Raw genomic sequence first — 14,193 nt, 5'->3', positions numbered from 1 at the left:
CTTGCCTTTCGAAAAAAAAAAATGTATGCGTACTAGTTAAACAGTTTATGGGATTAAAAAACACAAAAGAACCAAGTAAAAGCATGATCAACCAGGCAAACATCTTGTCTCAATGGAAAGCTTGTTTCATTCTCCAGAGCAATTTTGAATCTTTTTTGCAGTTCTACCAACACTGAAGTAGCTGCGTCTGACTACTATATGGTATAATTTCATTGCTGAAACGTCATTTACAACTTTTATCAACCACATTCTCACTTAAGATAACAGTATCATATCATTACACCATTTCAAATCTTTGCTGGCTCCTTGACACCAAACAGTGAAAAGTTAATTAGGGCAATAAGAAAGACACAGGTACAAACACTTTTTAATGTTTGCAATACATGAGAATAAACAAGTAATGAAAATACAACCGGATGAAAGAACATACATCGACTGAACCAATTCTTTCTTTTAGTCTCCTTTTTCTTTTTTTCTTGAATAATTAAATATTTTGCTTAATGGATAGATGAAGATAATAGCAATCAGTGAAAAAAAAAAGACAGAAACAAGCACCATAGGAACATATAACCAACCAAATACAGCTCAGAGCACAAACTAATTCCATCCAAGCTACAAACACTATGTTCTAGATATTAGCAAAAGGTAAACTTAAATCCCTAGCAATTCTTCCCAGTGGTAAATTTGCATTACCAAGATACACATTGTCAAGAATTGGATGATTAGAAGAATTAGCAAGCACCAAATTTCTCAAGGATGTAGCGATGTTAGCCAAGGTCAATTTTATTTACCATGATATTAACATGGAATATTGGAATATTTCTGGAAATATGGACATCCTTCCAAAACAAGAAGCTGCCTTAAACGTTAGAAGCATTGATCAACTTATCTCTAACCAGAAAAGCCTAAAGGTTCATCCACTGGTATATAATATGGCTACACAGATTAGTGGCAAGATCATGATCTGGATGAAAAACACCTCATATCCTCCTTGTTCCCAGTTCACCATTCAGGGGCCGATCCTTCGATTCCCACGCAACAGTTCAATATAGTCGCAGGACACTTCTAGCAAATGAATGTGTATTCTTTGATTTTCCGTTCCTGCTGCTTCTCAGCGGTGTCAAGTAGAATCTGAGAAGGCCATTATCAAGATGGCTGGGGGAGTAGCGATTGCTCCGACTCCGTTCCAAGACGGCCTCATCCCCTTTATTCTTCTTCTTCTGCGAGCTGCCCTTCGAGAATCTGTAACTCCCATTCGTCTCCCATCCATGATTTTGGCAGTCCACGAACGAACTCTGGCTCCGACAGTTCCTGGAATTCATACTGCTGTTACATCTAAAGTCCCTCTTGTTTAGTTCAGCAAACCGAGAATCATTGACCTCTCCATGGAGTTCCTGCCAAGACTCGGAGAACGAGCGCGGGATGCCAATGCTTCTGCAAACCCGGTCGTCTTCCTTCGCCCTCCCGTGGATGAACCCCCATATGCTCCACCTCCATGATTTCCTCATACGTTTGGAATCGCCCCTATTTTCTCCAAAGCTCCCGAAGAAATCATCCTTCAGAGAGTAATCGAAGAAGCTGGCGTTACCCTGAAAATCGTCGGAATTTGACAGAGACATCCTAGAAATGGCATTGCAGCTGATGGCCGGCATTTCCTCCCCCGTCGTTTTCCGGCTATGGGGGAGGTTCTTCCGGCGCCGCTGCGAGTAATAGTCCCTGGTCTGCGTAGACCCGCCGGGGATGATCACATCCTCAAGGACGGGGATCTGGTTGTCAACCTGGCCGACTGCATCATCCCCACCGGAGACTGCCGGCCGCGGGAAGACCTTCCCGATCATGTATCCGTCCCAAGAAGCCCTAGGCTCGTCCAAGGAGAACCGTGGCAGATCCCACGATTTCCGGACGGCGTCGAGCGATAGCCTCGCGTCAATGTCACACGACCTCCTCCCTGTCTCGGCGATCTCCGACGCCGCCACCGCCGTGGCGGCCGGTTTTTTGCTCCGCTGCTTCCTCCGCCAGTTCTGGATCCCCTTCGCGAAGACGGACGGGAGCCAGAAGCTTCTGGCGCCCTCCTTGAGCCTCTCCGACGGCTGCTTCTTGCTCGCAGACGACGCCGATGAAATCCAAGAGTCGAGATCTATGTGCGCCTTCATTGTCCTCACCTCGCCGCACTCCTCCGCCCGATCTCCCCCCTCAGAAGCCCTAACCTCCTCCACTGAAGCCCCAATCTCCCCCTCCCGTTCTCTACCTTCATCCCTTCCACTCTCTTCCTTCTCTTCCACCTCCTCCTCCTCCCGAGACTCGAACACCGTACGGACGAACCCTGCGACACCGCCACTGGCAGCGGACCTCCGCTCGAGCTCGATCTCGCCCCGGGCATCCCTCCCGACGACGGCATTCTCATCGTCGAGGTGGAAGAGCGACCAGAGCGTGTTCCGAACCCTAACGTCGCACGACTTCCTCCGCGGCTCGAAGCCACTGGACGTCGAGCACTCCGCCCGCCCCCTAGCCGAAAACGACCTGCTCCGGCGGAGCTCCGGCGCCATCCCAGCGACGGCTGCCCGGCCTCCCCGTAAGATCCCGGTCTTCAGGCTAGCCGCAACCGACGACGACACTGCCGCCCGTCCGGCGGAGGCCGAGGGCTTCGTCCGGCGGGTGTCCGGGTCGAACCCGGCGAGGCGCTCCCGGAGGCATGAGGCGCAGAAACCGGTAACGGCCTCGGCGGGGTGTCTCCGGCAGCCGGCGCTCCGGAGATGCTCTGTGGGTCGGAATCTATCGAAGTTCATCTCAGCCGTCCGATCATCTCCACCCTCACTATCCACCGGTCGATTTCCTTCAACCCCGCCCCTGCCCTTCTTGTTCGCCGAGGAGAGTGTCCGTGTGCGTGAAGTCATTGAGAGTTAAGGGTAAAAAAATCTTTGTAAATTTTCATTCTGGGCCAACTATTTGCCATTAATTTCATAAACTGGCCCAAAGTTTATGAATTTGTTTATATCTGGTCACAAGTTTTCTGAAACTGCCAAATAAAGATCACTGGATAACCTTAACCTCTATCGTCTTGGAAAACGTAATTCTTTTGAGTATTGTTATATTACCTTTTGGGGTTAAAAATTACTTATTTAGCATCATACAAAAGAAAGACTTGGGTCTGATTTGGATTTAAATTCAGATGCAAAACTCCATACCAAATCTTAATCCATTTTTCAAATCCAATGAATCCGATACATACTCAGCCAGACATCGGATTTGAGCCCGATCCATTGACATCCCTTAAGCTAGCATGTATACCAAGTGAGCTCAACTAGGGACGGTAAACGAGCCAAACTAGCTAAGCTTAAAGTGTTCAAGTTTGACTCATTTTTGTGGTGAGTCGATTCAAGTTGGAGTTTATAACCAACATGAGCTAAATAAACTACGCTTGAACTAGCTTATTTATATATATAAAAAATACACCTAAAAATAATAGATCGGCATAAAAAATGACATTGTTTCGTAGTTGAAAGCAATAAGATTTTATCTCTAAACCTATTGCTTATGGTTAGGCCAACCATAAAGAGTTTGGTGGGATGGGATGAGGCCTAAGCTACTAGGCAGGCAGGTTAAGATCTCATGGGTGTCATCTCTTTGTGCAAGCTTAAGCAAGGCGACGAGGAGTAAGCTCATAGAGTTTTACGCTATCAGGACAATGCCATGTAATAATTTGAAAAAAAATATGGTTCGACATTTTAGGATTCAAAACATTTAAAGAAAATAATTCATTTATTTCAGAAATCGGAGAGAAGCTGCTTGTATTGCAATGACTCTCTATCTATTGTTCATGTTTTGGATTTAGATCTGGTCTAGCATGATCCACTCTGAATCTTACTCCTACTCGATAGAGATATCAATGGGTTGGGTTTACCCAGACCCAACCCGTACCAAACCCTATAGAGTTCAAGTATAGTGATAAATAAGAAGATCCAATTAAGACTCAAATCCGGACCCAAAAGTATGATTAGTACATGGATTCAGTTATAGTTTGTGAAATTTTATACCAAATTCAGTGCTGAGGCTTGCAATTTTTCAATGTAAAAATGCTAAAAATAGTATTTTATCGAGTTTGGTTTATGTAGTTTTTTTCAGGTTCGGATATGGTTTCTCTTATGGTGAATCTGATTAGACTTGAGTTGGAAGTCGATACCATACCCTAAAATCAGAGTCAGGTCTGGTTCCACCTGTGTCCGAATCAAACCTGACCCGTTGATCTCCCAATAAAAAAAAATTAAGAGAGAAAAATGCAAATCCGAGTTCAGCTAGGATCCCAACCCCTCACACACATCCACACGGCTCAAATCTAAACCCCCACACGCACACCAACACACGGTGGCACCAATTTTCCCAATCATAGTACGGGCATCGACCCGCACGAAAGTACAAACTCACACGTGTGCCAGCCCAAAGCCAGAATGGAGAGAAACCGATGTTTTCATTTTTCAAGAAAGAGTGGGTAAAATGAAAAAAGTAAAAAAAGTGCGGTTAATAAGTAATTGTAAATAACGAATATTTAACGTCTCTCCAGGTGACAAGAGAAACTGACGTTTTTTTCATTTTTTTTATTATTATTTTAGCCCCGTGGTTCCCCTTCAAAATAAATAACAAATATTCTTTCTTTTTCATAAATAAATAAATTCAGAAAAAGGAAAGTGAGAGAGAGAGAGAGGCGTGATTGCTTTTTGCTTTACAGGAATCTTTAGAAATATATATGAAATTCTTTTTTCTTATATATATTTTTAAAAATTTTCATTTAGGCTTGACTAGAAAGAGCTCGTATGGATAATATATAATGCATAAAATATATATAAACAGAGTAGGATAAATAATATATATAACATGAATCAGTAAATATAATATAATTATTTATTTATTTATTTGAAGTGTAACACATACAAAAATATATTTCATGTACAAATAACATAGAATATTTTGTTATTTGTACATGAGCCAGCTTGTGTTCAATTCGTCTGATTCAGTGATGAGCTGAGCTCGTGCTCGGCTTGGCTAAACACAAACATCAACTCGAGCCAAACCATGAGCTCAATCCACTGGCAAACGAGCTGAGTCTGAACACGTCATGTTCGGTTGGTTCGAATCGTTTACGAGTCCTAGTGAGGGTCCTAACCTCAAAGTTTTACGCTGCAAGAATGGCGACCAATTCTTAGGGTGCGTTTGCATGTCACAGAAACGTGGAAACGCTTGCCGTGGAAATGAAATCGGACCCCCCTCCCATGGAAACCGTTTCTGCGGAAAACCCATAGGCAGCGTATATTTTGGCATGCTCATCGATAGTTTTCCGCAGAAACATCGGGTTTCGCTGTTTTTGTTATCACTGTGGGCCCTATGAAAATACACACCATGCGTTTTCGCAGAAAACACCCATGGCACACAAACGTACCCTTGTGCCCCGTGTCTTCGAATAAAAATAAATAATAAATAATAAAAAATAAAAAATAAAATCATGTCAGAATTAGCTTAGAATATAAAAAAGATATTAATATATTATTGAGGAAGCGTGCAAGGAAGCGTAAAGAAACCCCATGATACACATGCTACAATGATTATGCATCCTTACAATGATGTCCTACTCCTTTCTATAGGCTATAGGCTATAGGCTATAGGCTAGGTTACAGCAGAGGGACAATCAGTTGATCTCTCTCTTTCTTGATAGATATAAAGGATTGAATCTTTAAAGGCAATGTTTGCTGTCCTCTTGTGTGATCAGCGGCGGTTGGAAGTCAGTCTTTAGCAGCAGTTAAAGTGCTATTTCCTTATTGGTACTTTGGCGGCAAAAGTCATTAAATACTAAAAAAAAACTAATTGGATGCACTCAGCGTGTCCGACTGGGTGTTGATTGTGACACCCAATAACAATTAACATAGCAAGCATTTTTTTTTTTACATCTAAAACCATAAATGTGATAGGCATGTTTTTATTAGTGGGAACTGACTTTTATAACCAAAATCCATTTTGTATACACGTTTTTTTTGTGATTCAAAAAATGACAACTATGAATACATCATTTTTTTATTGACTTGTGAAAACTTTTTATTTTTGGTTGAAAAAACAAGATGTAGGGACCAATTCATATTAAATTGAGTACGCTCAATACATCTATAAGATTAGATTCACTCAAAACAACTTGTACTTGATTGTAAATCTAGACACTCAATTTTTCTCAAGATGATCAAAATATTTATGTTTTTGAAAGAATCAAGCTCCATGTTGAAATTCACAAAGAGGACAATACGAGAAAACCCAAAAAATATGTCAGACGACTATCTGAGTTTACTCATCTAACCCTGGATGGCTACTCCAATTCAGTCGTTCAGTCTAGCCTATCCAACATTTGAATTATTCTGTCTCTAAAAAACGACCAAACCTATTTAGCCGTCCATCTATGAATGAACAAACCAGTTTACTCATCCAACCAGTTTGAGTAAATAAGGCATATTTGCCTTATCTCCAACAACTTTTTGCACGATTCTGAAAGAATATTCTTTCCAGATAAACTTTCTCTTGACAAGGACTCCTTTTAATTAGCCTCACCTTTTATCCAAAACGATCACATATCCATTTAGACTAGATTCGAACCCAGAAAGCTCTATGATCCAGATATGTTTTGAACACCTATAAATACGAGCCTACCTTTATGATTAAGGAGATTAGAAAGACATCTGAACGCTAGCACTGTGAAGAACGAACACAAGACCGCTGATACCTGTTTTTTCGATCTTCCTCACTTGCGTGGAGGTTTTGTCGTAACAACAACAAAAAACCCTCACTTTTTGACGAAAGTAATGCCAAATGAATAAAAAGAACTTAAACGCCTAAAACGGACCATGGGTCTGAAAAATGTGCATTTGTTTTCTCTTTCTTTCTTTTTATTTGTTCATTTTATTCATTGAGTTAATTTTATTAGTTTAGAGCATATACTTACATGTTTCATTTGTTTATTTGTATCATCCATTGTGTGAGTTGTGCTACCTAATCAAAATGCATGCTCTTGCTTTACCTTCCCTTTGGCGAAGGATAGTTAAAGTTTGAACAACGTTCCTACATCCTTTTAAAGGTATTTTTAGTGATTCAAAAGGTAAGTTTCAATTTTTTTATCAATAATATATATATATATATAGAAAGAGAGAGACAGAGAAAGAGAGAGAAGATTGTGTTGCCCTTTTTTCATTAAGTAACCATTACGACCTTCCAAAAATCATAGCTTTAGGTGTTTTATGTTATATTTAGATCGTTAGATGTTTTTATCTTTGTTTAATAGAAAATGTAACCATGTATTTGGTGTATGCTGTTTTTTTTTATTGTGTATCCATCATTGGTGATAACATATGCTGGTAAAAAATGCATACTTGGTAAAAAATCTTTAAGACATGGGAGATGCTTTCTACGAATCCACGCCAAACCTCTTTTATTGGCCAATGTTTGTGATATCCACAATGGCTTCAATTGTTACAAGCCAAGCCATGATCATTGCAACCTTTTTCATTGTGAAGCAGTCTTTCCAGTTTGTTGGTTACCCCAGGGTCAAGATTATTCACACCTCCAAGTCACAAGGTTAAGTATGGCTATTCTCTTTGGCTTTAGAAGTCAATCACAATTTGCAAATGCTTATGGTAAGAACTAACAAAGCCTATGGAACCTCTTATAGATTCCAACTCTCTCTCTCTCTCTCTCTTTGAGTTCACAATAATAGTGTATGAAATAAAGGTCTAGATCTCATATCAAGTGTCAAAACCAATGTTGTCAGTATTAGTATCAGCCTTGAATCGTTTGACCAATGACTTGACTGTATCGGTCGATACCAATACTCAAGTAAATTATTGTGTATCGATCAATGTCAATACTTAAGTGAATTGTTTTGTATTGATCAAAAAATAATAAAAAGCATTACATGTCAATCAGGGACATACGACAGCTAACTAAAAGGTAGCTCGAAAAAAACTGAACAAGACCATATATGAGGGCAATCTCAAGTGGACTAGAGATCGAATGTTAACCAAGTTCGAGTCGCGTCAACCACTACTGTTATAGGATAACTTAGTTAATTTGCAAAAAATGTCTAACCCACCATAAATGAAAGGAGACAACTTGACTAAGTATTGTTGGTAACATAGAGCAGTGGGTCACGGCCAGAGCCGAGCAACAATAACTGCATCATAGAAAAAGCAATCCGAGCTTATAAAGCAAGAGAAAACTAGTTCTTGGAGAAATGTATAAAATAAGGACCATCTGACAACATAATGATTTGTGCTCTATAAGCCATCATCTATAGTAATGGTTCATGTTTGATGCCTCTAGTACCTCATATGTGTTATCAAGGAGGGCGAATGGTCTAAGAACTAAGAATTTTATGGGAGAACCAGGAAGCTAGTCAGATAAATATGACTAATTTGGGTTCACACGAAGGTTTCTCTCCTAACGTTCATCACAGAAAATGACAGTTTCTCTATACAATTCATATTGTCTAAACCCGATGAACAAACAAACATGACAATAGTTTGGTCAAAAGAAGAAACAATCCTATCATCTAACCTAGTCGTGAATGTGGTGTCGTCTAGTTCAGACCAAGTGTCAGTCAAAAACCTCTTTAAAAAGTCCAAGGTCATAAAAGAGCCTCTCCTAGTCGCACCCTCAATGAGAATCGAGGGTCTAGGTTGCAAATAGTATAAACAGAAAATGGGCAAAAGAGAAAAACTCTCGTAGGTCCTGAAAAAACATTTCAAGAAAAAGGGTTACCATCATAATCTCAGTGAAAGGAATAGATAACATAAGATTGACTCTCCCACTAAAAGGACTCAATCCGAGACAAAAAAAACACAAGAAAGCCTGGACTCTTCCATTTCTTCTTCTGAAAAAGACCAACATGCTTAGAAATAGACAACTACAGGTCAGGGCAAAATCATAATGGTATGAAAGAAAAATGTAATCTTGCATGGGTCATCATTTCACGATTGTAGGTAAGCCTTAAAAAAACCATAAAATAAAAAAATAGAAATGTTTAAAAAAATAAAAAAGTTTTGAAAATCCAAAAAAATAAAATATTCTAAAAATTCAAAAATGCCAAGAAAATCCAAAAATATTTCCTTCTCCCGGGGTCCAAGCTATTCTCTTCGTTGCAGGATCATACTATTCCTATTGACAAGAGCAAGATGACCTTTATCAAACCCCTTTCTTTTTTTTCTAAGATTATTCCCAATGATGCTTGTATGTCAAAACCACGTGAGGGCATGTTAAAGGAGTCGAACTTATATACAATATAGAGATAGGGTGTTGTAAAGTTATTCAAAGTCTAAATCTTTTAGACAAGAAGGGACCTGTAGTAGCTAAGGACACAAATCCCCAAACTGGCTCAATATTGTTCGACAAGATCACCTAAGTAGTCTTGAAAGATCGGTTTACTTCTAGACACTGGTCCGACCTCGTTCAACACAACCCACAAATGGTTTCTACATCTCAATTGTCCTGGGCACTATCCTAACCTCGTTCGACGAAACCTACAATGGCTCCACACCCAGTCATCCTTGAGCTAATCCAACCTTATTCGGTAGGAACTATAACAGTCTTGACAATCTAGTTCATCGTGGCTCCAACAATCATAGGAGGAGGATAAAACATCATCATTATGCATAGTATGACATTAAAAGATCATTAAAGGTCAAAGTTCTTGTCCCAAAATAAATCGAGTTCTCTTCAAAACAGTTCTTCTCTCAAGTAGGTCCTTGCACCTGAGAGTCTAACACATGAGATAACCAAGTCTTAGAAAAAAGATAAAGAAATAACACAGTGAGACTAAGATGCTGTAATCCAATGATTCTAGCCCATGAGTCTATAATGACAAATTATAGGGGCATGGGATTATTATCGTTGCATAAATGCAGATCCAATGAAAACCCACCTAGGTAACCAATTCTCTAGAAAAAAGGTTGGGTGTTGAATATATTTGATGCAAAATCTGCTTCATAGGTTGGTCTTTTGAGAAGCCTTTTCTTTTATCTTGATGGAAAAAAACAAAAAAAAAAGAAAAGAAAAAGAAAAAAGAGGAAAACCAATACTTACCTTTAGATCTATGTCATAGTGGCAAACTCTAGTTATATAATTGCCTTAGGAATAAAGGTTAGAATAGAAAAATCAGAGTTATGAGAAAGCCAATACTTGCATCTAGACCTATGACAAAGTAATAGACTCTGATCATATGGCATTTGAAGGCAGAGGTTGGATGGCTAGTGGCATCCCTTCTACATCGAGAAGCCATGAGACCCATGGTTGTCAGGTCTCAGGTAAAAGGATGGTAAAACTGAGGAATAAAGCCCCTCCAAGTTAACGACAAAAGAAAAAAATTTACTCAAGGACAATACATGCACTTGAATTCATTTTCATCAAGTTCTATTCCTTCAGAGTTCAATCCTTAGTGGGGACCATCAGACTTAAAAAGAATGCCTTGAAACTTAATCTTATATCCCTATAACTAGTCACTTAAAAACCAAGACAGAATTAGAGAAGAAAAATTCTAATAAAGCCAAGTGTCAGTCTCTTGTATCAACCTAAGAAGAGGAAAGTCAAAAGTGTAAGAATCTCAAGTGCAAAAATCAACTTGTTAAGAAGATTCTAATTTGGAGAACAAAGAAAAAAACAAAAATCTCATACTTTATATGATCAATCATTCATAGATGTCATAAGCTACCCACTCTATCACAAATGCATAAGTCACACTGCACATTATAAAAATTCATTGCATGTATCAAAGAGTCAAGCCATAGAGATCCTAAGTTTGAGGAGTACACATAAAGATTTGCCCTATCTTCGATTAGAAAAGAAAGAAAATAACAAAAATTCTATAGTTTATATGATCAATCATTCATAAATGTCATAGGCTACCCACTCTATCACAAATGCATGAGTCATATTGCACATCATAAAAATTCATTGCATACATCAAAGAGTCAAGCCATAGAGATCTTAAGTCTGAGGAGTACACAAAAAGATTTTCCCTATCTTCAGTGCTACCTAACCGAAGTATGCTTGACTCTTCTCATTGGGGCAAAAAGTTTTACGTCTAAATTGATCATCTTAGGAAGGGTATCTCTATCCTAAGATGTTATTGAGGCATCTTCACTCTATATATGAACTTACAAGAGGTGTAAGAATCTTGATGTTTGCCCATACAAATTCTCAAAAAGAAAATCATTCATAAAAAGCATAAAAAATCAAAATAGGCCTAAAAAGCATGAAAATGAGGCATATTTCTCTTGTGTTATCCATGCCTAAAGCACGATATTTTTTCTTTCTACTAGAAATAAAATGTTCACCATTTGACATTGGCACCAACCTCACTTGACAAGACCACCAAATGGTCTTGGCAATCTAGTTATCCTCAGACTAATTTGGCCTCACTCGGTGAGACCTATAACGGTCTCAACAATCAAACTGCCTCCTTTGGATGTTGGCACCATCCTCATTCGGCGAGACCAATCACGGTCTCTGCAATCCAAATTTTCTTCAAATACTAACCCAACCTCATTCGACGGGACTGAATTAAGTTTCGATGACCTAATGTTCCAAGCTTTGAGTGTCTACTTTATTATAAACCAAATCATATTGATTAATGACAAAAAGGGGCATCTTTAGACACCAAAATTTCATGATGTATAATTGCTAATTTCTTTTAAAGACAAGTGTTTGCAGGTACCCAATAAGAATTGGACACAGGTACCCAATAAGAATTGGACACCCTCACATGGATGACAGAACAAACCGTCATTCAACACGGGATGACAAAATAGACTATTATCTATTACTAGACGATAGAACGGGGATGTTGTCCATCGTAGGACAACATAATACATAACGTCATCTACTATTGGATGACATAATCTTTTTACCATATGTTGTACAAACACGCGGATAAGCTTTGAGGCTTATCACAATTGCCTTGCACGTCTTCAAGGGTGAGAGGACTCTTCTTGAATGAGAAGACTCTTATGGATGAGTAATTCATATCTCATGATAAATTTCTATAAATAGGGGCTCACTCCTATACTTTGGACATGTAGAAATTATCAGAAAATGTAAAAACTAAATACCTACATGATGACCCTATAAGAACATGTCTACCAACGCCTTGCCGATACGTTGTCCTGACGTCATTGAAGAGTACTCATATATATATATGAAGTGCTAATGAACAAAAAGGAGCTTGAATGATAAAACAAACATTCAAGTCTAAACAAGTTATTTTCTCAAATTCCTAATCTATTTATTTTAATTTTATTTAATCTTTGGATTAGGTATTTATACACATTTTTATCTTTGATTTACATATTAGAATCCGCTGCAGTGTGATTCAAGCTACGAAATTTGAGAAACTTGTTTTAACTTTACATTTCTTTTGAGTAAAGGACGGTCAGAGCTTGCAACGGCGTCTCCTAGGATTTCAAAGAGAATTTCATTCATCTGAGTAAATCCCATCTTTCTTGACATTCAAATATTTTTCTAAACACTAAGACTTCCACACAAGAAGGAATTTAGGAGTAGGACCGTACGATTTATCAGTTGGTGGTGGTATTAGATTACTTCATACACCACTTGCTTGATCTTGCATTGCCCTATGAACTGCCTCTCTATTGGCTAAGTTTGTAATAAGCCATCTGTCCAAAAAGTCCAAGAGGAAAGGCAGTTACAAGGAATATAGCAGGATAACCTATAAAGCATATTGAATTTTGAGGTTGAGTTTTACTTAAACTTTGCACTTCATCTTGTGGGTGTTTGCTCACTGCAATAAGAAAATTTCATCGCCCATGCACTTCCCTTCTAATATGCTTATAAATTTTAATTGCTTGTGAACTTTTAATTGCAGTCATCTTTCCTCTGCATTAGTAGATCAACATGGCAGTAAAATAGTACTGGCATGTGGTGTTTCTGTGTGGTCAGTGGCTACTTTTCTCACCCAATGGGCTGCAGAAAGTTCATTGTTGGCATTACTTGCAATGCGGGTTTTGCTTGGTATGGTGGAAGGTGTTGCCCTCCCTAGCATGAACAAAATGATCTTAAGGTACCCAATTTTTTTATCATCTTCTTATATTGATGGTTCATTAGAAATAAATACATCAATATCTCTATGGTATAGGTTTTGGTTTTGACTGAATATTTTGTTGCAAACATGCCTTTTTGAAGAGTTCTGCAGTCCCTTCTTCAAGAGTTGCTCAGGTAAGTTACTGAAGTTATTTGGACTGTTTTATATAAGATGGTTCCCCAAACAGAAAGGTCTAGGGCTGTTGCCCTTGCAATGGGTGGATTTCATCTTGGCAGTGCAATTGGATTTATCATTTCTCCTATTATCATGTCCCAGACTGGAGTTTTTGGACCCTTTGTAATATTTGGACTATTCGGTTTCCTTTGGGTTTTGGTGTGGCTTTCAGCATCATCAGATACTCCTGATCATCATCCTCAAATATCACAGTATGAATTGAAATACATAAAAGATAGTCAGAGGCGATCAAAGTTTACAAAAGAACAGACAGGAGTAGAGGGCTTCCCCCTTTCAGCCTCTTACTCTCAAAGTCACCCACATGGTTGATAATTGTTGCAAATGCTATGCACAATTGGGTAATTTCTTTAGATTCTGTCCATAGATATACTCATTAAATCTGTGCACCTTTTTCCTTGGATTCTTCAGATCCATTGTTTAGAATTATTTATCTTGTCTGGCTTAATATTAATTTATTGTTTACATCTTATTGGCAAGGTTATTTTGTCATCCTTTCATGGATGCCCATTTATTTTAACACTGTAAAGAGTTTGATTGCAACTATACTAGGACTCACTCTAAAATTAGTAGACTCCTATTTAAGAAGGCATCCTCCTCTTTAGTGTGTATCAATAAAAAAAGAAGGTTCAGTGCGGTCATGAACGTAGGCAATTCTTGCCAAACCACGTAAAATCCTTGTTTTTGTGTGACTATTTTTTTTCTTTTTGCTTTTTCGTGCTTATTTCTTCGATCCATTGGTAGGTCTCATTCCCTAACAATAAACAAACTCAGAATTGAATCCAAAGTTATTAAGATAGATTTTTTTTTACTCAAATGCAAGTCTAAGACTAGCACTTTAGTCTCCAACCATTTTCTGTAAAGTCCATCTTAACCGCTCTCAA

General features: G+C 38.6%; 1 protein-coding gene and 1 pseudogene across 1 annotated transcript; one reads left to right on the top strand and one right to left on the bottom strand.

The window, feature by feature from the left end:
• Nucleotides 1-704: 704 nt before the first annotated feature.
• On the bottom strand, nucleotides 705-2,894 carry LOC149828146 (protein OCTOPUS-like). Its single transcript, XM_090018119.1, has one exon. It carries the CDS (start codon nucleotides 2,892-2,894, stop codon nucleotides 1,044-1,046), a length of 1,851 nt encoding a protein of 616 aa, XP_089874245.1. The 3' UTR covers nucleotides 705-1,043.
• A 4,524-nt stretch (nucleotides 2,895-7,418) lies between these two features.
• Nucleotides 7,419-13,914, top strand: LOC149828145 (putative anion transporter 4, chloroplastic; annotated as a pseudogene).
• Nucleotides 13,915-14,193: the final 279 nt, after the last annotated feature.

Source organism: Nuphar pumila, chromosome 9 (genome assembly GCF_984573655.1).
Source record: "Nuphar pumila chromosome 9, dmNupPumi1.hap1.1, whole genome shotgun sequence".
Classification (NCBI taxonomy): domain Eukaryota; kingdom Viridiplantae; phylum Streptophyta; class Magnoliopsida; order Nymphaeales; family Nymphaeaceae; genus Nuphar; species Nuphar pumila.
Note: the sequence above shows the minus strand (reverse complement) of the source record. Positions and strands in the feature narration are given on the sequence as shown.

Coding starts and splice junctions, on each gene's coding strand:
- LOC149828146 (XM_090018119.1), bottom strand. CDS start 2,894: ATGACTTCACGCACACGGACACTCTCCTCGGCGAACAAGAAGGGCAGG.